Raw genomic sequence first — 25,967 nt, 5'->3', positions numbered from 1 at the left:
CAAATTTTTATTTTTTAAACTGCAATTTAAAAGAGTCTTTTACCAAAATTACTCACAGGTAGAATTTAGCAGGTTAAATCAAGTATTACAAAAGCAATGAACTATTGAGCAACAAACAGATGTTAACGAGGTACACTTCACACGGCAGTGTAGGCAGTGATTAGCCACAATTATCTGAGGAATGTTAACAGCCTCTTGGCTACAGGGCATATCCAAACACAAACTAGATCACTAACAAAATTAATTTCAAATATTTAATCCTCCCTGCAGTCAACCCGAGATAAAAGCAGCTTAAGAGGCTGAGGATGGCAATAAATAAATTAACCAGCATTCTCTTGCTGACTTGCACAGATAATTTTGCTCCCCAAGGTCCATCCCAATCAAGCTGCTCCAGAAAAGCAATACTTTAAAAACCAAAGTGTAAGATATCTCAAATGCCGTGGTTCAGAAAATTCAGTAATCGGCTGATGTAAGAAAATATCACCTCAATTTCCTTTATGTGTTATCTCACAAGAAACAATGTCAAGCCAAGAAGCAACCTGGACCTTTATCAAGACATGCCCAGTCAGTTGTCTGGTGTCTGTTAAAACACTGTTGTAGGTGTTATTTCTATCCGCTCCTGCAGTAATTGGGTATATCTGATGAACATCTTGGAAATTTCTTGGTCCAGTGATGACTAAGAAAGACTGTCAGTCTAGTTTTAATTTGCTTTAAAATGCTTTCATTATTGCCCTAGTTAATGACTCTTCATACAATGCAGAGCAGTAATGAATAAAATAACCACATAGTGATGGTATACTAGTTTCATTATTGCAGATATTAAGAGTTTCTGAGCAAAATACATCAATTCCAAAAGAGAACAGATCTTATGGTTTAGTGTGAATGAAAGCTATCCTTCATCAGAAGATAAAATTTCAACTTATTCAACAGATCAACTAACAAAAAATAATGCCTAGCGTGGTAGCTCGGTGTGGCAGTACCTCATTAGCCTGTTAAATGAAGTACAAGTGAATATATTCCTAGCAGTTGGCAGCCCAAGGCACAACATTAGGTGATCTTTATGATGCAAACAAGTTTGCTCTAAGACAGAACACATATTAAAGACATTTGTTCAAGCAGCCACAAATATAATTATTTTTCTCCCTGAATTTCATATCCTCATTTATTGAACAAAGATAAGCGTTCAAATTCACTTTGATACAATTCTCAATTCGGCTTCAAAGGACAAGGAAGTTATTCAGAAACCCAATAATCTAACCCCAATTACTGATGAAGGGTCTCAGCCCAAAACATCAATTGTTCACTCTTTTCCACAGATGCTGCCTGGATTTCCAGCATCTGTAGATTTTCTCATGTTTGTGATCTAACCCCAAACTATTTTACTGGGATTATATTAGAATATAATAGAAATTTTAATATAGTGCAATATTGTGTTTAAATTCTGGAGTGCTTGACAACTCCACTGGGTCAACATAAGAACCTGTCTGGTTCAAAAATGCAAAAATTTTCAGAGAAGAAAACTTTCTGAGAAGAAACCTTTCCATCCTTATCTGGCCTACCTGTACTCTACTTCCACACCAGCTACACAGTTGACTTCTAACTGCCTCATACGTCAGGGGAACTAGGATGGATAACATTGCTGAAATTTCCACATCCTACAACAAATAAAATACAAGATGCGGCAGAACCTGATTGGTTTTGCACTGCACTGTGCACTGGGACAATGTTCTCTTTGGATCTATTAACTACGCTGAGTCGTTGTAACTAGCACCCTAGCTCAGCCAGTACCTAAGAATTAGGAAAAGTTGGGTTGTAGACCCATTAGAAGTTATTTCCCAAAGCAAGGCACACAGCCTTCTGAGGTGTTAAAGAGGGACACATAAATAGAATACAAATTGTTTTGGAATTATTCACGATAAAGGGATTAAAAACAGAACCATCATCTCCTTTCTCAGAATGCTTTGGAAGGTCATGCAAGTTGTACATTAGGCAGGAAACTCAGCAGGTTAAAACAATTGAGTTGCAAGGTAGTACTGGTAAATACAACAATACAAGCAAAAATTTATTTTTGAGAAGTGCCAAAGAGGACTATTTATGGAACATCCTCTAGTAGCAAGTTTAAATGAAGGGGTTTCCATTTCAGTTTATCGTTCATTTCTCTAACTTGATATCGCATACCCTATGCAAACACATTCCCTGAATTGTACAGAAACAGATTTCAGAAGAGGGGAGCCATTTGCCGTGGATCATCTGGCAATACACTGATAGAGTCTTCCGCTTTTCCACACAGCATACACAACATAGTATATTCCTGAAGTAAAAAGGAAGAAAAGATTTAGTACTTCAAAAACATCAGCACTGCAAATATGAAACATCAATCTGCTCAGTGTTAAAGCAGTTTCTTGTCAAATAAAAAACTGAATTTCTTATTACAACATTAGTGCATTTTCCAGGTGGGGGTATAAAGAGACCAAGGTGAATTTGAAGCAGATTGAGCTGGCTAGTTAGGGAATTAACCGCAATTAACACTCATGTGTTGGCGTGTAGCCAAGTGGTTAAGGCGTCGGTCTAGTGATCTGAAGGTCACTAGTTCAAGCCTCAGCTGAAGCAGCGTGGTGTGCCCTTGAGCGAGGCACTTAACCCTAGTGCCCTTCCCTTGGACAACATCGGTGGCGTGGAGAGGGGAGACTTGCAGACTTGAGACTTCCATACAACCTTGCCCTGGCCTGCACCCTGGAAACCTTCCAAGGCGCAAATCCATGGTCTCACGAGACTAACGGATGCCTAATAATGACACTCATTAGGCACCTAGGGGTAATTAATTTTGGAAGCATGTTGTATCAATACAAGGTAAGAATGACTGAATGATTTCAAACCAAGGCAACACTTTAACCATAGTAGTAATGAATGAAAAATTCTACCCAGCTGTACTCTTTTAAGTTTTAAATGTGCCCCAATCACCTTAGTTTTCCTTTATGCACACTTAAGCATTTGTCTCAAACTGATACTATCTGATTACATATATATGATGGATATTGTTCAATAGCAGACCTGACAATGCTGTCATGAGATGAGAAATTATTCATTTATATCAAGAGTGCTGACAGGCATGAACAACTGTTGGGAAACAAGTAATTTTTAAAATCAGTTTTGAAGGTCAATGTTTAAAATACTTAGAACAGAATGAAGATCCAATTTTGCTTGATTTCCAGACATTCTAATGGATATAACAGAGTTGCACAGCATAGAAGCAGGCCCCTTGGTCTACCACAGCCATGCTCATCATCATTTTTATCTACAGTAATCCCACTTATTTGATTAAATCCAAGTCCATAAATCAAGCCCTTCAACACCTTGTGAATTCTTTTGCACTCCTTCAAGTTTAATCCTTCCTTGAGTGTGGCGACCAGAACTGTACACAGTGTTCACAGGTTTTTGTTTAGCAGAGTGATGGGGAAAAGACAACATAGGTGGAGCTGAGTTCACGGCCAGATCAGCCATGACCTTATTGAATGTGGAACAGGTTCAATAGGCCAGATGGCTGACTCTTGCTCCTATTTCTTGGGTTCTTGTGTAAAACCATGCTCACTATCCCTATCTTTCCAACTACAAATAAATCCCGTCACTCAGATTCCCTACAATACCTTTCCCACCCCGTGGGGCATGGTTCACCAGTCTGAAGTTCCTGGCTTGTTTCTGCTGCCCTTCTTAAATAAAGGCACAATATAAGTAACCTTCTCTTCACATACCTCACCTGTGGCTAACAAAGACACAAAATTCTCTGCCGACCTCTTTGTTCCTTCATTTAATATCCTCATGTACATCTGATCAGGCTCTGTGATTATTGACTTTTATGGGTTTCAAGACCTCCATCACTTCCTCCCTTGTCATGTCAATATGCTCCAGGATATCACTGTCCCATCCCCTGAACTCAATGACACCCATATCCTTCTTCACAATCAATATTCATTTCAGATCTTGCCCATTTCCCTTGGCTCCACACACAGGTTACCACACTGACCCTTAAGGGATATTCTTTCTAATTACCCTTTCGCTCTTAATAAACAGAATCTTTTAGGATTATTCCTAATCTTATCTAGCAGGGATATCTCACCATCCCTTTACGACCTCCTGATTTCCTCCTATCACTGATATAGATTCAGAATGACATATCACATTTTCTGTAAATAAAACTACAGTGCTGGGTATGCTATTATTAAAAAAATGTGTCATTATTTACAATGTTTAACAAACAGGGACTAGTTCTTACCTGGTACTCATCAACAACAGTAAACGTGTATTCATGTCTTGCTATAATATGGTGGCAATTCTGACATATGTCTGAAAGAACACAAATGATGCAAATGGAGGTTGTTCAGCAGTGCAGTTCAGGATGATATATAATAAAGGCCTCTATATGCATTATTTAATTATATATAAATAAATTACTAAATAGATAAATCAACAACTATATAATAAGGGCCTCTATATGCATTAGTAAACTACAAAGGCAAATCTTAAACAATTGTTTTATATCCAAGGATCAAATTAATACCTTGGAATCTCTCTGGTTAGTTTACATGGTACTTGCTGAGGACATCACAATAATGGTACTATTTTGAGTTTTTTTTTGCATGTGACGATATATTAAAACACTTTCAGTAAGTACAAATAATACAGATCGCCTATTAAAGAACCTTTACAGATAGCTATTACAGAATATAATGGTTTTCACGGAATGTCAATCAAAAATATTTACAGGAAAATGTTAATTTATTTCACAATTTCTAGATCAATATTTTTCTCTCCCATGTCGCTTCAAGCTGTAAAAAGAAATCTGCAATGAAAATCGAAGTTTATGTCATTCAGCTAATTCTGGGATCTTCAAATTTTAATAAGACACCAATGCTAATTCAACAAAAGCTTAAAACAGCTTACTATCTCAATTCAAACAAGTGGAATCTCAAACAGCTACATCAGCATTCCTTGCCATTCTATTATTTCAGTGCTCTGGATCTATAAAATTCCATTTTGTAAATCCAGACAAATGTATATACAGTAATGCATTCAATATAGCAAGTTCTCACTTATCCTGTATTCATTCATCTGGAATACTCATGCAACCTGGCCAAAAAAAACCCGTTTTTACAAAAATATGAGCTTAGCAGAGAATTTTATTTCAAGCATTCTGCAAGGTAAGTGTGAAAAGGTGCTTTCAGTTCATTTTCATTTACACATCACATTCGGATGTACAGTTACAGCCTGTTCAGCAACAATACTCTGAGGACTTGACCCTTCATGTAATGGTGAGCACCAATCGTCCACTTATTTTCGTTGCATTTTATATTTATATTGTTTCACAATAAAATATAGAACTGCAGTGTAAAATATTACTTAAAAGGATAAGCAAATGATGTACAGCAATTTTAAGGTTGATGCATAGCATACTAGTGTATGGTGCACCAGAACTGCTTGGAGTAATTCTCATGTGATCAGTACTGCAACCCCCACTCCCCACTGATTGCTGACAGTACATTGTAATAGCAAGGATTTAACAAGAGTACACTGGATACTAAAGTTCCCAAGTAACAAAGATTGCAAACATTTTTCTCCACCCTCTAATTTTTCTTCATAAAAGGAAAATTTAAGGGAAACCTGTTTCTAGTGTTATTGCATAAGAATTGAGCTTTTTAAACATAACGCTCAAATACTTTTGGCCACTTTTGGGTATTGAAATACAATCTTTTTCGATGTTTAAAAATTTAACTTCAACTTGAACTGAAGATTTAAAAGCCAGTAACTCACGGTCATATGTAACAATTTCTTCTCCGTCATCATCGTCCTGGGTTCTATTAGTAATCAGCACAAAGTCTCTTTTACTGCACTTAGCACAACCCACATAATTCAGTAGATAGGAGCCATTCTCTAAGCATGTGTTACCCTATTTGGAAAGAAACAGAGTGAGCTTACAGAAGGACCTTTTATAAGTTTAACTGTTCTTTTCATATGCCATCAGTCTTATGAACACTTGAATTTTAGTCTATTATAAACCAAGTCCACCTGTACATACACAGGTATACCTCATTGTATATAGTTCACGATTATTTGCACTATTATTTTGTTTGCTTTTTGATTATGTACAGTGAGAGCTCAGGGAAACCGGCATCAAATTCCCTGTATGTGTCCACATACTTGCCGATAATAAAGGATTCTGATTTCTCATTATAAATATCTTTGCTACATGCAGGTCTCCATCAGAAAAACTATACAGAACACTGTCAGTCCTTTTCACTAACAGCTACTAAGAAGGTGAAACAAAGGAGATAACAAGGTACCTGCTTTCCAATTTTCTTAAGTTTACAAGCCTACAAGTCTGAGACAGCAAGTTAAGGATTCAGGTTGAGGATGAAAACCCATATAAGCCCATTCCTTGAATGAAGAACCTCCACAGCAACATCATTGTTATTGGTATTGACTCAAAGGAAAAAAAACATGGCGAAAACTAACAAAAATAAATATACTTAATTCTGTCACAATTGCAAAGTGGATGTAGGGAAACAGACATTTATCAGTTTAACAAATGTAAACCACTGAAAGCAGAAAGTTGATAGAAACAAAATTACAGAGATTCCTGGATTCCAATTAGATTATGAATCTTCTGCTTATCCACCGAATATGACAGATGCTCTCTTTCAGTTTAAACACATTTCAAAAAGGGTTGATAGCTATAATCTATAAATGGTTATTGAATTCATGAATGATATCTAATGATAAAATTAAACGCGCTTGGGAATCGGAATTTCAAGAGTCATTTTCAGATAATCAATGGAGTAAAATTTTTCATTCGGTTTACAGCTCATCTACTTGTGCCCATCATTCCTTGATACAGTTCAAGGTAGTGCATCGGGCCCATATGTCAAAGGGTAAACCAGCACATATTTTCTCCAACATCAATCCTACTTGTGACAGATGTAACACTGAGCTGGCCACTTTAACTCATATGTATTGGTCTTGTATAAAGCTAGATAACTTTTGGAGAGATGTTTTTATAACACTATGCAAAGTTTTGGATCTGGATCTACAACCTAATTTGCTTACGGCAATTTTTGGGATTATCCTATCAGAAGCAGGAAATATTCCTGTTTCCGCTCAATGTATGATAGCCTTTTCGACCTTACTGGCTAGGAGAGCCATTTTATTGAAGTGGAAGGATTCTAATCCATCTACGGTCTTTTATTGGCTCTCCTCCATTATGTTCTGTTTAAGTTTAGAGAAAATAAGAAGTCAGACATTTGATACATCCTTTAAATTTGAGCAAATCTAGTGACCTTTTATCCAATATTTTCATTTAATCTGATTTATTACTCTTTCGAAGTTTTAGATTTGATCAGAAAGTCTTTCTTTCTTTTTTTTTGGTTGTATCCTCAAGATAGACTGTCCAGCCCCTTTTCTCTTTGTTTTTTTTGTTTTTTTTAATATAGTGTAGTGGTTTTTTTTTCCTTTCCATTTAAAACCTAATGTTTTTTCTTTTCTCTTCATAAACTGATAAGAGGAGAATTGTTATTTTCATTTTTTAATTATATATTTTATACTAGTTTAACAATATCTATGATTTTGACAATGTCTATCTTAATCTCGGTTTATATTGTTACTGATATATATATTCAAAATAATTCTCCTCTTGATTGTAATTATGCTCCTTTTAAATCAATAAAAAGATTAATAAAGAAAAGAAAGATTATGAATGAACAGTTAAACTGCATTCCCACTTTTATGAGGCATATCTAGACTTTGGAGAGGGTGCACAAGAAATTTATCAGGAGATGAGGGATTCCAGTTAAGTGAAGACCCCAAAGAAGACTGAGAGGTTCTCCTTTTCAGCATAAGAGGTTAAGAAGAGAATCACCAAACACTTTCAAAATAATGATAGTTTTGTGAGGGTAGACAGGAAGTAAAACGATTTCCATAGGTATAAAAAGTAGAAGGTATGATGTGAGCTTAACAAAACATTATTTTTACAAAGTAGAATGCCCTGCCTAAGTTATGAAGTATTTAATACAAAATTAAACAAATGAGGCCCACAAGGAAATAGCAAGGGACTGTGACTAATTGGAAAGCTGTCTTGAAGACCAGTTAGATCTTGACAAGTGATTGGCCATACATTTGTCATAAAAATGCTACATTTGAGTGTATACAAATTCTTGCACAGTGGAGCTATTCACATGGGCACTAGCACTTTAACAACTTACACGTATAATGTTTTCATTGAGTTAACATTCCAAGGTACTTCATAAGCATGTAACTAAATATTTGACATTAAGCTACAGAAGAAAGTATACACAAAAGGGATGAGAGTGAAGGTGATAAAGTGGATCACTAGGTACAGCTTGATGCATTTGAAGTGAACGCCAGACTTTGGTTGATCCCCTGTAAAAGAAAGATTTAATTGGCAACCACCAGTTGTTTTGTATGCAGTGTTGCACATGGACAACCAGGTTCGATTTAATTGCCTTCATAAAAAATTTAGGATGATTTGTTGGGAGGGGATTAAACTGATAAAGAACTAGTCTTTGAAAGGCAATTGTAAAATGATGTGGGGAGGGGGGCAGATTGGGAAATGAGGTTAGGAAAGAATTTGAAAATTAGTGTGCAAGTTCCAATCCAAAATTCAAGCAGCAGCAAACATGGAAATCTCAGCTAGCATACGGTGAACAGTTGTAATAAAGATTTCTGCCTCTACCACCTCTTCAGGTAGTTAGATCCAGATCCCAGGTACTCTATGTGCTAAAAACCTTTCCTCACTTTCTTCTAATCCTTTACCCAGACACCTTCAATGATTGGCTGCTGGGCTTTAACTCCTTGCTAAAGGAAGTTCACCTACTTGTTCAATTCTATCAATGTCCTAAAAAAATCTTAACACTATCCTCTCCAGTGTAATATGATATTCCAGTTAAATTAGTATTGCATATAATTCTACCACAATCTGTCTGCTCATATATTCTATAGCTCAGCTAGTAAAGAATCCCTCTGGTGTTTATCTTATCAACTACCCCGTTTTATTTAAACAATTGCGGACATAGAATCCCTTTCTTCTACCACACCACTCAAATTCCTATTTATTGTCCATTTCCTTGCTTTACTGCACCCCCTCAAATGATGTACCTGACATTTCACTGGAAAGAATTCCATTTACCTCTTTTTTTGCTCAATTAACCATGCCCTCCATAAAGCTTGGTTCCTCACTGTCAAGTATATGATCAGAATTTTTGGAGGGAGAGAGGATGGATTGGCAGTGTATATAATCTACAATTTACTGCTCCAGGCAGAGGTGAATCCAGGATCTATTTGTGTCAATTGAAATCTGTCATTTTACAATTTTCCCCATCTACAACTGCCAAGAGCTTCCTCGATTACCTAAAACAAAATGGCTTTTACTGTCATCTTTGATTTGCTATTTTCTCCACTTGGTTTGTAAATGTTCTCAAGATGGCCTTGCGGCAATGACACCTCACTGTTTCCAGTTTGTCACTTGCTGTTACCTTGACTATGCCATCCACAAATCTGGTATCAAATTCTACGCACACATAGCACTTTTACTTTATTATTGATGGATGCACAGGTAAAAGTAAATTTACCCTATAGTTAAAATTGCTTTCCAGTAGCAGCAGGTTTAAACACAAAGCAAGTTAATAACGTAGACTGATTATGTGACACAACTAGATGGTTCAAGTGTCATTGAAAATGACAAAGAGAGATTCAAAAAGCAATGATGCTTCATGCTATCATTTACAATGGATGTCAGGCTTCTCCTTTTATGCAGGGGTGTTCTGATGACTGTAACTCACCCTTGGGCAATACCAACAGCCTATCAGAAATCAATCTTTTTTGTCCTTGACTATTTCCCCACATGGGCCATAAACTCCATTCTACCCTCCCACTACGTCCAAACAGTTAAGGTACATGAAGGAATCATCTAGCATCATAAAATTGGAAAAGTTTCTTATATGTCAACCTAGATGCCATTCAAACTGGAAATTGGGCTAATGGTGAAGACAGCTTGAAGTCATGTTAGGAGAAATAAAGCATTGATTAGGTTTAGGAAGTGTTTAGATCGTAAGGCATAGCAAGCTCGAGGAGCAGAGACAAATAGAAATGCAGGCTAAGTGCAGGAGAGCTGATCATAAGCTGATCATATGGAGTCATAACATAAACACAAGGTCCTACAGTAGAGCAGAGAGAACAGAGAAAAGTGGCTATCAAGCAAATGATGGATAAGTCAGGCAATGAAAGGCAACTTCCACAGAGAAAAACAAAGATCAAACATTGCCATTGAATTACTGTGAACTTGTAAAATCTGCATGTAACTATTGCAACATAGATACTATGAATTGCTGCAAGTTTTTGAGTCAACAGAGCATATTTGAGCTCTCTGGGTGTTGATTTTGCGCAACACTTCTGATTCAGTTATTTTAAATTCTTTTGTGGCAACTCTTTAAATGTAATCCCAGAGTTTGTCTTTTAAAATGCAAATAAGTAGCCAGGATTCTTGTCTCTTGGAATGTAAATATTCAAACTCAGATTCAAATTGATTGTCGTTCAACCAAGACAATCTGGACGAAGGTGCACAACACAGTGCACATAACTCAAACACGTAACACAAAGTAATATTACCACAAATAAATTATCAGATAATAAGGTGCACTTAAAATACATGTTAAAAAGTACGAATGTAACGCTACTGACGCTTCATACGTGATGAGACCTGGGTGGAGGCAGGGAGTTCAGTAGTCTTATGGCCTGGGTTAGAAGCTGTTTTCCATTGTAACAGTTCTCGGCCTAATACTACAGTACCCCTTGCTTAATGGTAAGGGGTCAAAGGAATTGTTGGACAGACGGGAGGGATCATTGCCAATGCTAAGAGTCCTGCATACACAGTATTCCTGATAAATAAAATGCAATGCGTTTGGAGTTCAGTGTTTGGTAAAATGCAAATGAGAGTCCACCGACTGTTTTCAAGTTCACCATGTTGTGCTCCACCTTGCAAAGATGAGGTGATGGAAAAATTGTGGAGGTACTTCTATTGAAGAAGTGAATAGGGAAGGATTAAGAAAGATTTAGTGGACACTGTATTGGATGGTGTTAGAACAAGATTGGATGCAATTCATGTCACTGATATTGAAACAATGGGAATGAAACTAGACTATTTGATCGTGGAAAACAGTGTGCCCATGTAATTGGAATTGGTTTATGGGAAGGATGAAAATTTTACCAAACTACCAACAGTGTAATAATGCCATGATTCACACAATGAACTCATTCTATTGACTTATCTAGTATCAGGAACAAAGTGGAAACTCTTACTTGTTAAATTTAATATGCCAGTGATATTAAACCTGATTCTGCTTCTAAGTCATTGAGTAATTGTATTATTTGTAATGGGGATATTTGCATTGAAGACTGCTGTGCTGTCTAAAGATCTTTTTAAAGTGATCTCTACAAGATTAAATATTCCATGATCAAAGGTGGGGGGGGGATATTGTGATAATATGGCAGTATTTAGCACATCTACACACCCAAATATGACTTAGTTTGTTAATAATATTCATTGATTTTTAAAATCAGGTACTGAGAAAGCTGAAGTAGATTGCCTAATCAATGAATGGACATTGTAATGACTATGTGAGAGAAAAGCATTAGTCAAAGGTGCTGAATTGAATAAAGGAATTGAGAGGTTAAAAGAATATTCCACATACAATGACCTAAGCAATGGATTCCTTGAAGGAACAACTATGTACTAAGTACACCTATAGAAAGCAATGTGTAGTGAAATCTGTGAAACTTGGATTCACTGGAGAGATCAAAGGGGGAGAGGGGAATACTTACCTACCTTTTTGCACCAGCCTGTTTGATTGCACAACTGACCAAAAGCTTTCCAAGTCACAGGGCTGGAGCTTCAATCAACACTGATGTGTGCACTCCACAGGAAACCTCCAGGAACTGACCATTCAAAATCTGGTAATACTTGTAACTTCAAAGTAACTGAACATTGCAGCAATACACCAGTTAGTTTGATATGACTTTGATCTCCTGATTATTTATTAAAACATATTTTTGGGATTTTTTTGATGTTCCTTGGCGAATACAGCAGGACTCACATAGAACAGTCCAGGCCCTTCACCCACAAAGTTGTGCTGAATTTAAAATTACTCTAAGATCAATTTAACCCTGCCCCCCCCCCACATAGCCTTCTATTTTTTCTTTCATTCACGTGCCTATTAAGAGACTCTTAAATGTCCCTAATTTATCTGCCCCCACCACCAGCTCTGACATTCTCCCTATACTTTCTTCCAACTTTGTTAAAATTATGCCCTTTTGTATTAGCCATTTCCATCCCAGGAAAAGGTGCTGACTGTCCACTCTTAACTATGCCTTTTACACCTCTATCAGGTCACCTCTCATTCTCCTTCACTGCAAAAAGAAAAAGCCCTAGCTTGCTTATAGGACATGCTCTCTAATACAGACAGCATCTAGGTAAATCTCTTCTGCACACTCTCTAAAGCTTTGATATGAGACAACCAGAACTGAACACAATACTCCAAGTGTAGTGCTAATCAACTAGCTGGCATATTCACTGATATCTTGAATCTTTTGCTTTGGCATTCTGAGGTACACACCTGTTTCCAGCAGGCTTCAATTATACCGCTGCCTAAGAATGTGATAACCTGCGTTAACGATTATCGTCTAGTAGCACTTATATCCACCATGAAGTACTTTGAGAGGTTGGTAATGAAACATATCACCTCCTGCCTAAGAAGCAACTTGGATCCGGTCCAATTTGCCCACTGTCACAACAGGTCAACAGCAGATGCCAGCTCATTGGCTCGTCACTCAACCCTGGAACATCTGGACAGTGAAGATGCATACATCAGGATGTTCTTCATTGACTACAGCTCAGCACTCAGTATCATCATCCCCTCAAAACAAATCGATAAGCTCCAAGATCTAGGTCTCATTACCTCCTTGTGCAACTGGATCCTCGATTTCCCCACTTGCAGACCCGTTAGTCTGGATTGACAACAACATCTCCTGCACAATCTCCATCAGCACAGGTGCTTCACAAGTTGTGTGCTTAGCCTCCTACTCTACTCGCTTTACACTTATGATTGTGAGGCTAAGCACAACTCCAATGCCATATTTAAGTTGGCAGAATCAGAGGTGGTGACAAATTCTACAGATGTACTGTGGAGAGCATGCTGACTGACTGCATCACCGTCTGGTATGGGGTGGGGGGGGCTACTGCACAGGGTCAAAGTAAACTGCAGAGAGTGGTAAATGTAGTCAGCTCCATTATGGGTACTAGCCTCTGTAGTATCCAAGGCATCTTCAAGGAGCGATGCTTTAGTAAGGTGGCGTCCATCACTAAGAACTCCCACCACCTAGGACATGCCCTCTTCTCATTGTTACCATCAGGAGGTACAGGCACACACTCAGTGATTCAAGAAGAACTTCTTCCCCTCTGCCATCCGATTTCTAAATGGACATTGAACCCTTCAACACTACATCACTACTTTTCTTAATTTATTTTTACACTACTTTTTTAAATACTTAACTACTTAATATACATATATACTTACTGTAATTCAAGTTTTTTTTCTATATTTATCATGTATTGTACAACTGCCACAAAGTTAACAAATTTCACGATACATGCTGGTGAAATAAACCTGATTCTGATTCTGAAATTAGCATACAGGAGAGAGATTGAAAACCTGGCTGAGTGGTGCCACAACAACCTCTCACTCAATGTCAGCAAGACCAAGGAACTGATTGTAGACTACAGGAGGAGGAAATTGAAGGACAATGAGCCAGTCCTCATTGGGCGATCAGAAGTGGAGAGGGTCAGCAACTTTAAATTCCGTGGTGCTATCATTTCAGAGGATCTGTCCTGGGTCCAGCTTGTAAGTACGTTACAAGGAAAGCAGCAGCACCTCTGCTTCATTAACAGCTTTCAAGGATTTGGCACATTATCTAAAACTTTGAAAAGCTTCTATAGATGTGTGGTACACAGTACATTTATTGGTTGCATTACGGCTTGATACGGAAACACCAACGCTCTTGAACAAAAATGCCTACATGCAGTGGATACAGTCCAATCCATCCATCACAGGTAAAGGCCTCCCCACCATTGAGCACATCTACTTGGAGCGCTGTCACAGGAAAGCAGCATCCATCATTGGGGACCCCTACCATCTAGGCCATGCTCTCTTCTTGCTACTGCCAATAGGAAGGAGGTACAGGAGCTTCAGAACCCACACCACCAGTTCAAGAACAGTTATTACCCCTCAAATATAAGATTTGTGATCCAAAGGGGTTAATTTCACTCACCCCAACACTGAAATGTTCCCATAACCTATGGACCCGCTTTCAAGGACTCTTTATCTCATGTTCTCAATAGTTATTGCTTATTGACTGATTGATTGATTGATTTAGTAATAACATAGTTTGTTGTCTTTTGCACATTAGTTGTTTTTTCATCTTGTGTGTGGTCTTTCACTGAATCTTTTGTGTTTATTTGTATTTCTTGTGAATGCCCACAAGAAAATGAATCTCAGGGTTATATATGGTGACCTATATGTACTTAGATAATAAATTTACTTCGAACTTTGAGATATGAAGAATAGGTATGAAGCCGAATTACCATGCAAGCTGGGAAAGAACGATGGGAAACAGGCCCAATATTGAAGGTAGTTTAAAAGAAGAGCTTGAGAAGAGTTTAAACTGCACGACCTAGCTAGCAGGAGCACAGATAACAAAATGCATTTAGAAAGCAGGCTGCACAGGAGAACTGATAAGATAAGCAGAGTCACAACAGAAAGACACCACCACCGAGTACCAAATTGTAAAGGGAAAGGGGGAAAGTGGCTGTGTGTCAAATAAAGGTGAAGTCTCAATTGTTGAGAAACTCACCACTGTTGAGAGAGTTTTGTGTGGTGTTTTAAGAGGGCAACTTGGTTCCAATTGAAAACCAAATCAGAATCAGAATTGTCACTTTCTTATGCTGTGAAATCTGTTTTTTTTTGCCTCCACAGTACAGTGCAAGACAAAATTACTTTAAAAACATAAATAGTACAAAAGACAAATAACAAGGTAGTGCTCATGAACTGTTCAGAAATGTTATGGTGGAGGAGGGGAGGACACTGCTTCTGAAACATTGAGTATGGGTCTTCAGGCTCCTGTACCTCCTCCCTGACGGTAGCAACACAAAAAAGGCATGTCCTGCATGGTGAGGGTCCTTAATGATGGGGATGCTGCCTTCTTTAGCACCACCTTTGAAGATGTTCCTAATAGGGGAGAGGGTTGTGCTCCTGATGAAACTATCTGAGTCTACAATCCTCTGCAGCCTCTTTCAAATCTACAAAATGGAGTCTCCATATTAGGTTGTGATCAACCAGTCAGAATGTGGAAACTTGCAAGAGTCTTCGGTGGCATATCAAATCTGTTCAAACTGCTAATGAAATATAGCTGCTGGTGTTCCTCCTTAGTGATTTCATCAATGTGTTGGTGCAGGATAGATCCTCTGAGATGTTGGCACTTCAGAACTTGAAGCTTCTGATCATTTCGACTGCTGAGGATTGCTATGTGTTCTCTGAACTTCCCCTTTCTGAAATCCACAATCAATTCTTTGGTCTTGCAGCTGTAGAGTGCAAGATTGTCACTGAGGTGCAGGCCAAGCACACATATTCCTCCATCAGTATGTCAATAGTCAACCTGGGTGACACTTCATATTCACTTCTGCCAGCTGCAAGCTTGTGACACCAGTACTGTTCTCAAAACATTCTTGAGCACATAGCTTCAAAAAGAAGCAAATGTCAGACATTCTGGTACTGGGAAAGTTCATCTGCGCCAAACATCCACGAGCTGGTGAACTTCTGGGTTGAGCTGGTACAGGTGTAGTAGACTCAGGTCTGACTGTGTACGTTGTTTGGGAGTGTGTGAGATTAACTGAGTGCGAGTGTGAGAAAGATCCTTGCTTGGCTGGTTTGGCCTGCAGCATGTATTTTAAGTTTTGGTCATGGCTGCTTAAACTTGTGTTTGGTTGCCTTACAGGGGCCACAAAGGAATTTTTTTCTGGCTTATCGCTTATTTTGGGCGACCGGTTTTCTTGCCTTTGCGTAAGCAGTTCACCAACACTAGCAGTAATAGAGGCGCTTAGCATGTTTTTCAAAGAGAAAAGCGAACTGATAACTAGAATAGAGGCAGAGTTGCTGTAGGCCCGACAAGGCGGGACTAAAAGTCGCTTCACAGTACAGTTTACCAGTACAGAGAGCTGAGTTTACCAACTTTGGCTCAAGGGGCTTCGGCGAGGAGGCACAATTGAGTAGCAGGTAAAGTTTTTGTAGTGGTTGAATAAAAAGTCACCAAACTACAGCTAATTAAATAAAGTAAGGAAGATGCAGGATCAGGTGATGAGCTGTAGCTGCATGATTTGGAAGCTGGTAGACCCCATCGTGGTTCCCCATTTTGTTGGCTGCTCGAGGAACTCACGCTCAAAGCTGATGACCTGGAATCTGAGCTTCAAATCCTGCGGCACAATAGGGAGGGGGAGAGTTGCCTGGATTCTCTGTTTCAGAAGGTAGACACACCCATTAGATTAGCTGCCTCAAATTCAGTCTGTGGTCAGAGACAAGATGGTGTGACTGCAAGTGAGGCAGACAGTGGGATCCGGGAGATAGCGTTGGAGGAGCCTCAGCTCCTGAGCTTATCCAGCAGGTCTGAGATTCTTGCTCCCTGTGTGGATGAGAGTGGGGGCTGTTGGAAGGATGAGCAAATAACTGTGGCACCATGGTTCAGGAAGCCACTCAGGGGGAGGGAAGAGAAATGTAGTGGTAATTGGGGATAGTATAGTCAGGGGGATAGACAAAGTTTTCTGTTGCAGGGATAAAGAGTCCCAAAGGCTGTGTTGCCTGCCTGGTGCCTGGGTTCAGGACATCTTACCTGACCTGCTGAGGAATCTGCGGTGGCAAGGAAAAGATCCAGTTGTTGTGGTCCATGTGGCTACCAATGACATAGGTAGAATGAGAAAAGAGGATTTGCTGAGGGAATTTGAGCAGCTAAGGACTAAATTAAAAAGCAGAACCAAAAAGGTGGAAATCTCTGGATTACTACCTGAACCACATGCAAATCGGCACATGGTTAAGCAGATTAGAGAGTTAAATGTATGGCTCAAGGATTTGTTAGGGAGAAGAGGGTTTGAATTCATGGGAAACTGGCACCAGTATTGGGGAAAGTGGGAGCTGTTCCATAGGGATGGGATTCACCTGAACCATGATGGGACCTGGATCCTGGCGAATCACATAATGGGGTTGTGGATAGGGCTTTAAACGAGCAGGGGGGGGGGGATTCAGCAGATTGGAGAAGTGTGGATAAAGATAAAGACAAAAGTTTAAAAAGAGGAAAGTAAGGGTGGAGTGCAGAAAAGTCAAGTGCATAAGAGACGATTACTAGATTTTAAAGGCACAATGAGTGTAAGGGCAATTTATCTGAATGCCCGTAGAGTTCATAACAAGGTTAGTGAACGTGTGGCACAACTCAGTATACAAGGGTATGATTTAGTGGCCATCACAGACACATGGTTGCAATGTGGCAAGGACATCAGGTAATACGGAAGGATAGGCAGGAAGGTAAGGGAGGTGGGGTATGCCCTTAATTAAGATGAGATCAGGGCGATAGTGGGAGACAATATAAAATCTAAGGAGCAGAATGTTGAATCCATCTGGCAAGAGATTAGGAATAGCAAAGGGAAAAAAATCACTGGTGGTGGTTGTCTATAGGCCACCAAATAATAACATTACAGTGGCACAGGCAATAAACCGAGAAATACCTGAGGCATGTAAGAATGGAACAGCAGTTACCATGGGGGACTTTAACTTGCACATAGATTGGGTGAATCAGGTTGGTTGAGGCAGTCTTGAGGACTTCATAGAGTACATGCATGATAGCTTTCTTGAGCAGCATGTTACTGAACCTACAAGGGCAGATACTATCTTGGATCTGGTCCTGTGCAATGAGACAGGTAAAATTAGCAATCTTGTAGTTAGGGATCTTCTTGGAAAGAGTGATCACAGTATGATTGAGTTTCTCATACAAATGAAAGGTGCAATAGTTCAATTTTAAACCAGTGTATTATGCCTAAACAAGGGAGATTACAATGAATAGTGGAAGGAGTTGGATAGTGTAGACTGAAAATACAGGCTACAAGGTGGGACAGTTGAGGAACAGTGGAAGACTTTCAAAGAGATTCTTCACAGTGCTCAACAAAAGTATATTCCAGTTAAAAGCAAGGACAGTAAGGGTGGGGAGAGCCAGCCATTGATAACTAAGGAAATAAAGGAAGGCGTCAAACTAAAAGCTCGTGAGTACAAAGTCGCCAAGAGTAGAGGGAAACTGGAAGATTGGGAAAACTTTAAAAGTAACAAAGAACTACTAAGCGAGCAATAAAGAAAGGGAAGATAAGATTATGAAAATAAACTAGCACAAAATATAAAAACAGACAGAAAATTTTTTTTAATTGAATAAAGCAGAAAAGGGTAGCCAAAGTGAACATAGACCCCTTGGAGGGCGAGAAGGGGGAATTGATATTGGGGAATGAGGAAATCACCGTGGCTTTGAACACCGAAGAGAGATAATATGGATATGATGAGAGGTGAGGATCTTGATACAATAGCTGTCACTAAAGAGGTAGTGCTGAGCAAACACGTCGGTCTAAAGATAGACAAGTCCCCTGGTCCTGATGGAATGCATCCCAGGGTACTGAAAGAAATGGCAGAAGTTGTAGTTGAGGGTTTGTTGATAATTTACCAAAATTCTCTGGACTCTGGGCAGATCCCGGCTGGCTGGAAGAAGGCGAATGACATGTCACTGTTCAAAAAAGGATGTACGCAAAAGGCAGGTAACTATAGGCCCATTAGTTTAACATCTGTAGTTGGGAAAATGCTTGAAGCTATCATTAAAGAAGAAATAGCGAGGCATCTGGAAAGAAATGGATCCATCAGGCAGACACAGCATGGATTCAGCAAAGGCAGGTCCTGTTTGACAAACTTACTGGCATTCTTTGAGGATATAACAAGCACAGTGGATAGAGGGGAACAGATAGACATTATTTAATTGGATCTCCAGAAGTTTTTCGATAAGGATATAAAAGACTTATCCACAAGATAAGGATGCATAGAGTTGGGAGTGATGCATTAGCATAGATAGAGAATTGGTTAACTAATCGAAAGCAGAGATTTGGGATACATGGGTGTTTCCCTGGTTGGCAATCAGTGGTAGAGTGGTGTGCCGCAGGGGTCGGTGCTGGGCCCACAACTGTTCACGATATATACATCAACGATCTGGAAGAGGGGACCGAGTGTAATGTATCTAAGTTTGCTGATGACACTAAATTGAGTGGAAAAAGCAAAATGTGCAGAGGATACGGACAGTCTGCAGAGAGATATAGATAAGTTAAGTGAGTGGGCAAGGGTCTGGCAGATGAAGTACAATGTTGATAAATTTGAGATCATCCACTTTGGAAGGAAAAATGAAAGAACAGATTATTATTTAAATGATAAATGATTTCATCATGCTGCTGTGCAGAAGGACTTGGGAGTGCTTGTGCATGAATCACAAAAGGTTGGTTTGCAGGTGCAGCAGGCTATCAAGAGGCAAATGAAATGTTGGCCTTCATGCTACAGGGATTAAATTTAAGAGCAGGGAGGTTATGCTGCAATTGTATAGGGTCCTACTGAGGCCGTATCTGGAGTACTGCATACAATTCTGGTCTCCTTACTTGATAAAAGATATACTGGCTTTGGAGGTGGTGCAGAGGAGATTCACCAGGTTGATTCCAGAGATGAGGGGGTTAGATTATGAGGAGAGATTGAGTTGCCTGGGACTGTACTCGCAGGAATTCAGAAGGATGAGAGGAGATCTTATAGAAACATATAAAATTATGAAAGGGGTAGATAAGATAGAAGCAGGAAAGCTGTTTCTACTGGTAGGTGAGACTAGAACTAGGGGACATAGCTTCAAGATTCGGGAGAGGGGAGTAAATTTAGGATGGAGATGAGGAGGAACTGCTTTTCCCAAAAGTGGTGAATCTGTGGAATTCTCTGCCCAATGAAGCAGTGGAGACTACCACAGTAAATATATTCAAGACAACGTTGGATAGATTTTTGCACAGTAAGGGAATTAAGGGTTATGGGGAAAAGGCAGGTGGGTGGAGAGGAGTCCATGGTCAGATCAACCATGATCTTATTGAACAGCAGAGTAGGCTGGCCAACTCCAACTGGCCGGATGGCCGACTCCTGCTCCTATTTCTTATGTTCTTAAGAACACTATCTCTTTATTCATCTTTTGCACTGTTTATTGTAATTTATAGTGATTTTTATAACTCACACTGTAATGCCGTCACAAAACAAATTTCACATCATAGGGCACTGATAATAAATTTGATTCCGATCTATGCTTGCAACTCATAGGTATGAAACACATTAACTAGTAAGCCTTACTTCAACAAACACTTGAGTCATCTTCAATCCTGTCATTATAATTTGTTTCATGCTCATGAGACTGGGTACCATAATGGTTGGGAAACTGACCATGATTAGTTTCATTCTCAGACTGCATACTTGGAAGTTTTTCCCCCACTTTCCAGCTTCATGGTTTGCTGAGTGAGATTATCAATTTATCCTGAATCAAGGATGGTCTTATGCTGTGTCCACCTGATGTGAAACTCACAACCAGGTATTTAGATCATTCTATGCAATATACTTTCGTCTTATTTCAGAAGGCATTGATGCCGATTCCCAAGGTGGAAAGAATGCACAATTCATCAGTACTCTTAATGTCTTCAACCATCTCCACATTCAAAAAAAGAATGTGCTCAAATGTCAGTGTGACTTCAGAGCACTGTCAAAAAAATTTCTGTGATTTAACCAAAAATGATCCAAAACTGAGTTCAATGCATCATTACTCATGCTAGTTAAGGCAGGGTTACTGCTGTTACTAATGCCAAAATAGTTCATACCAGCCACGGTTCCTGCAACCAACCACTATAGTCTGTGGCTGACAGAGTAGATCATCATGCTGAGCCGCGATGACACGCACGACTAAACAATCTGCAGCAAAGTTGCACATATATAGGGAGATCTGACAACCACGAACCTTCACCAGGTCACTGAAGTATATGAGATTGAATCTCTACTCACATTGCCCTCAGGAAGCCATATAGTAGGACACCACATCATGTCTCTGTCACAAAGTGACAGTTCAGGAAATAAAATAGTTAACAGGTGTAACAAGTGATCTGGCTGCTGACATAGTTCTGAGTCTTGGTCTAGCTAAAACAGTTATGTCAAGGATCTGAATGGACAACACCAAAATAGTCTCCGCAGATGTTTCCGAATCCAAATAATAAGTCAATGTCAATGACCTTGCATTGACAATGAGTCTGACATAAACAATTACTCGCAATTTTCAACCAGAGAGAGTTTTAAGACCTGTCAGTGATCCATGGAATGTTTAAAATTAAGTTACCAGCTGCAACCACTCCTTTTGTCATAACATAGACTGTCCTCCATTTGTCTGAGCACGCTGGCAGTATGTTAACCCCAAACTCATCATTAACACAGTGATCATCAGCACGGGGGGGGGGGCAGTCATCTCTGACTGACAACCCAGGTTCCTGTCCTGAGCCCACAGACTCCAGCTTAACTCTTCAGAGCGGCGCAATCCCACTCTGTCCCCACCTGGTCAGTTTACTACCCCCTCCGCGTTTCCCCCGCTCCCCTCCAGCCGCCTCTCACCCGGTCCGGATACTCCCTCAGCACGCAGCCCACACACATCACTGCTGCTCCTCGGGCCCTGGGCGCCGGCCCGCAGCTTCCGATCTCGGAGCGACCGTCGCACGCTAGTGACCTCAGTCACGGGGCGGCCAATCGACGTCGGCACGCCGTTGCCTCCAGGCCCAGCACCGTAGCGAATGGAGGCCACAGTGCGGGAGTAACCTTTCAGAAACATCGCCCCCTTCTCAGCAATCAGCTTATTGCTTTTAAAAAATCGATGAACAATCTGTTTATAATATTATACCAGGTAATTTATGACTCAATGTGAAGAAATCCCTGCTCTTCAATGTACACCATTTTGCTAAGATAAACTAATGCAGGACTTACACATGATAGCGCTCTGGAGATTGTTGAAGAACAGACAAACCTAGGGGTACAAATATATACAACTCCTTAAAAGTGGAGGCTAGTAAAGAAGGTGTTAGGAACGCTTGCCTTTGTTAGTCAGGATTCTGGGTATAAGCATTCAATGTGTACTTAAGAATGTATAAATAATTGTAGTTTTATACATATAAAAAAATGGAAAAGGTTATATGTGTGAAAAAAGTACATGATAATTGTGAATTCCTTATCCAAATAGAAATAAAATTAAAAAAAAAGAAAGTCACAGTATAACTGTACAAAGCATTGGTGAGACCGCACTTGTGTGCTTTCACCAACACTGCGTGAATTTCTGCTCACCCAGCGACAAGAACAATAACATAAAGCTTGAAAAGGTGCAGACAGGATTGTCACAGTCTTTTCCCCGGTTAAAGAAGTCTGGGGGAGGGGCAAAGATTTAAGATGAGCAGAATCATTTGAAGTGGATGTGATGGGCAAGTTTTTCCTTACAGAGAGTGATGGATATATGGAACAAGCTGCCAGAGGAAGTGGGGGAGGTGGGTACTATTACAATGTCTAAAAAAACATTTGGACAGGTGTATGGATAGAAAAGGAATGGACTATTTAAATACAGGCAAATGGAACTAGGTCAAGTAAACAATTCGAACAGTGTGGATGAGTTGGGTGGTAGGGTCTGCTTCCATGTCATCAAACTCTGCGACTGGGCTCATCCAGAAGATTAAGATACAAGGGATCCACAGTCACTTGACTGGTTTCAGAAATGGTTTGTGTCATGGTCTGGTCCGTGAACTCTTCATTCCGGTTCACGGTCCGGTCCATCGTTCCTTATTCCAGGTTTTCTGGTTTTCTCTTGTTCTGTTGGGTGCTCCAATTGAGGCAGCTGATTCTCATTTTGGGCTGGCTACATAAATAGCTCCTGGGTTCAGCTTCATTTGCTAGACTGTTCCCTTCCCTTCCTCCTGAAGTCTTTGCCTGCAATCTTGCCTTCACTAGGTAGGTCTGGCCATTTGCCGCTACCTTGTGTTGGGAACTGTCTCTGTGTCCTTGCCTTTGCTAGGTAGGTCTGGCCGTTTGCCGCTACCTCATGTTAAGAACTGTCTCTCTGTGTTCTGTGTACGAGTCCCAGCCCTACGTCCTGCTCCCAAGGAGGGTCCTGGCTCTGTGTTCCATGTGCGAGTCTCGGCCCTAAGTCCTGTTCCCAAGGAGGGGTCCCGGCTCTGTGTTCCATGTCTCTGAGTTCCTGTTCTGCCAAGACCAAGTCTCTGAGTTCTTGTTCTGCCAAGACCAAGTCTCTGAGTTCTTGTTCTGCCAAGACCAAGTCTCTGTGTTTCTTGTCTACCAAGACCAAGGCTCTGTGTTTCCTGTTCTCCCAAGACCAAGTCAAGTCTTCGGGGTCTCGTCCTGTCCTTATGCCTCGCCTAGCCCAAGAGTACCTGGTCTAGCCCAGGAAAGCCTCGAAGAATCCAAGCCTCCTCCAGTCCAGTAACCATGTCATGTCTTTGCCTAGTTCTGGAGTCCGAGGCTGAGTCAAGACCCAAGTTCTGGGTCCTTGCCCAGTCTCTGGCTCAGAGTCCATACCCAAGCCTTGAAGAACCCAAGCCATGTCCAGTCCTGTAGCCGCGTTATGTCCTCGCCTAGTTCCAGGGTCTGAACTCGAGTCAAGACTCAGGTTCTGGGTCCTTGTCCAGTCTCTGACTTGGAGTCCTAGCCCAGGCGCCTAGTTCCTCGTTCCTTGTCCTGGTTCCACTTTCCTAGTCAAGTCCTAACCCAGGCCCTGTATCCTAGTCTCGGCCAGGGCCTGTGTCAATGTGCAGCGTCATTTCTTCCCCACTTCCCTTGCTTTCTTGACAAACCTAGTCCTATTCCTTGTACTTCAGTGTCTGTGTCTTGTATTTGGGTCCGTTCCCAGCGCCCACCTTATGACAGTTTGTCCTTTGAAAGCAGAGGGTTTTCGTTGATTGCTGTTATTTTGACTATAAGTTTGAGACATACAGTGTTCTGCATGATCCATTCTGCAACCTCTGCTGTTTGTGAGATGTATTAATGAGTTGGATAAAAAAATGTGATGGGTTGCAGATGACACAAAGATTAGCGACGCTTGTGCATGTTTAAGATTGCCAAATGATACAGCAGGATATAGATGGACTAGATGAAAAATACGGCAGATGAAACGGCAAGTGTGAGACCTTGAGAGATTGAATATAAAGGTAAAGTGCACAGTTAAATGCAGGACCCTTAACAGCTTTAATGGACAGAGGGAACTTGGGGCCCGTGCCCATAGCTCCCTGAAAGTGACCGTACAAGTAGAAGGGTGTTAAAGAAAGCATATGGCATGCTTGCTTTTATTGGTCAAGGCACTGGGTTCAAAAGTCAGGAAGTTATGTTGCAGCTTTATGAAACTGTTTAGGCCTTATCTGGAGTATTGCATTCAATTCAGCATCCACCCCCTCCCATAATATGAGGAATGGAGATAGTTTGGTGGGGGTGCAGAAGAGGTTTACCATGTGTTTATAGTCCCCACCACCTTCCCTCTATTCCATGGTTCGCCGTGCTCTCATATCAGTTTCTATCATCTTCAGCCCCTTGTCACACCCACCCATCACCTCCCAGCTTTTTGCATCATTTCCCTCTCCTGCCTTCTTCACCTGCCTATCAGACCCCTCTCACCCACCAGCTCTTGCTCCAACTCTTGCCCCAACTTTTTATACTGGCTATCCCCCCGCCCCCCCCCCACCTTTCTTTAATCCTGATGAAGGATCTCAATCTGAAATTGAAACTGCTTTGCTCAATTAATGCTACCTCAGTCACCGAGTTCATTCAGCTCCTGTTACCACATAGGTGGTTGGGCAAACTAGGATCGTTTTCTCTGGAGTAGCTGAGGATGATGAAAACCTGATAGAGATTTATAAGATTATGAGAGGTATAGACAGGCAGCTGCTAACTTTCACTCAGAGTCAAAATGTCTTTTACTGGGGAGTATATATTTAAGGTAAGAAGGGGAAAAATCAGAAATGTGCAGGGCATGTTTCTTCACAGAGAGTAGTGGGTGCCTGGAATGCGCTGCCTGGTGTAATAGGGAAGGCAGGTCTGATAGAGGCTTTTAAGATGCCTGTTCTGGCCTCTAGGGGTGCCGTTTGTTTCGTATGCAGTTCGCTTGGTATGAACATCACTTCCTGAAAGTAAGCCGTTTTTCGTATCATTTCCTGCGCAGATGAATTTGGATTTCAATTTGAAGTACATGGTGGAAAGATATTCACCTTCATCCACTCTTTAATTGCCTTTGATATAGTAGTATTTTTTCGTAAGTAATATCACATTAAAAAACACTGAATGAAGCCTCTGTTTCAGATGATTTTTGAGATGGTGTTTAACTCACTGCATAGCTTTGTATATCCGCACTGCAAGGGCAGTAGAGTAAAAAGATAACCCTTTTTCAAAGACGTCACCCACGGATGGGAGATGCGTCTGTATGCTGTACACGATTTCAGCTTTTGGCCCAAACAACGTTGATTGCTGAGACTTGGAAGTAAGGTCAGATTGTGGCTTGTCACAATGCTCAAGCGAATCCACAGTTAACATAGCTGCATTACGAGTCCGCAACAGAGCTGAAGCAAGAGCAGCTTATGCTAAGTGCAAAGTTGAGATGCAAACGGAGAAAGCTCATATAGACGTGGAGAGGATGTGTGTAGAGCCCATATTAAGTTCACTCAGGAAAGAGCATAAAGGTGAGGCTGCCTCAGC

General features: G+C 40.4%; 1 protein-coding gene across 1 annotated transcript; it reads right to left on the bottom strand.

Annotated features, from left to right (window-relative positions):
* Window positions 1-21,991, bottom strand: churc1 (churchill domain containing 1). Its single transcript, XM_063070371.1, has 4 exons — window positions 21,846-21,991; window positions 5,806-5,941; window positions 4,271-4,341; window positions 1-2,311 (listed from the first exon to the last, which is right to left on the bottom strand). The coding sequence occupies exons 1-4, from the start codon at window positions 21,882-21,884 to the stop codon at window positions 2,219-2,221; spliced, it is 339 nt and encodes a 112-aa protein (XP_062926441.1). The 5' UTR covers window positions 21,885-21,991; the 3' UTR covers window positions 1-2,218.
* Window positions 21,992-25,967: the final 3,976 nt, after the last annotated feature.

This window comes from Mobula hypostoma, chromosome 1 (genome assembly GCF_963921235.1).
Source record: "Mobula hypostoma chromosome 1, sMobHyp1.1, whole genome shotgun sequence".
Lineage (NCBI taxonomy): Eukaryota > Metazoa > Chordata > Chondrichthyes > Myliobatiformes > Myliobatidae > Mobula > Mobula hypostoma.
This window is presented reverse-complemented; position numbering and strand designations above follow the sequence as displayed.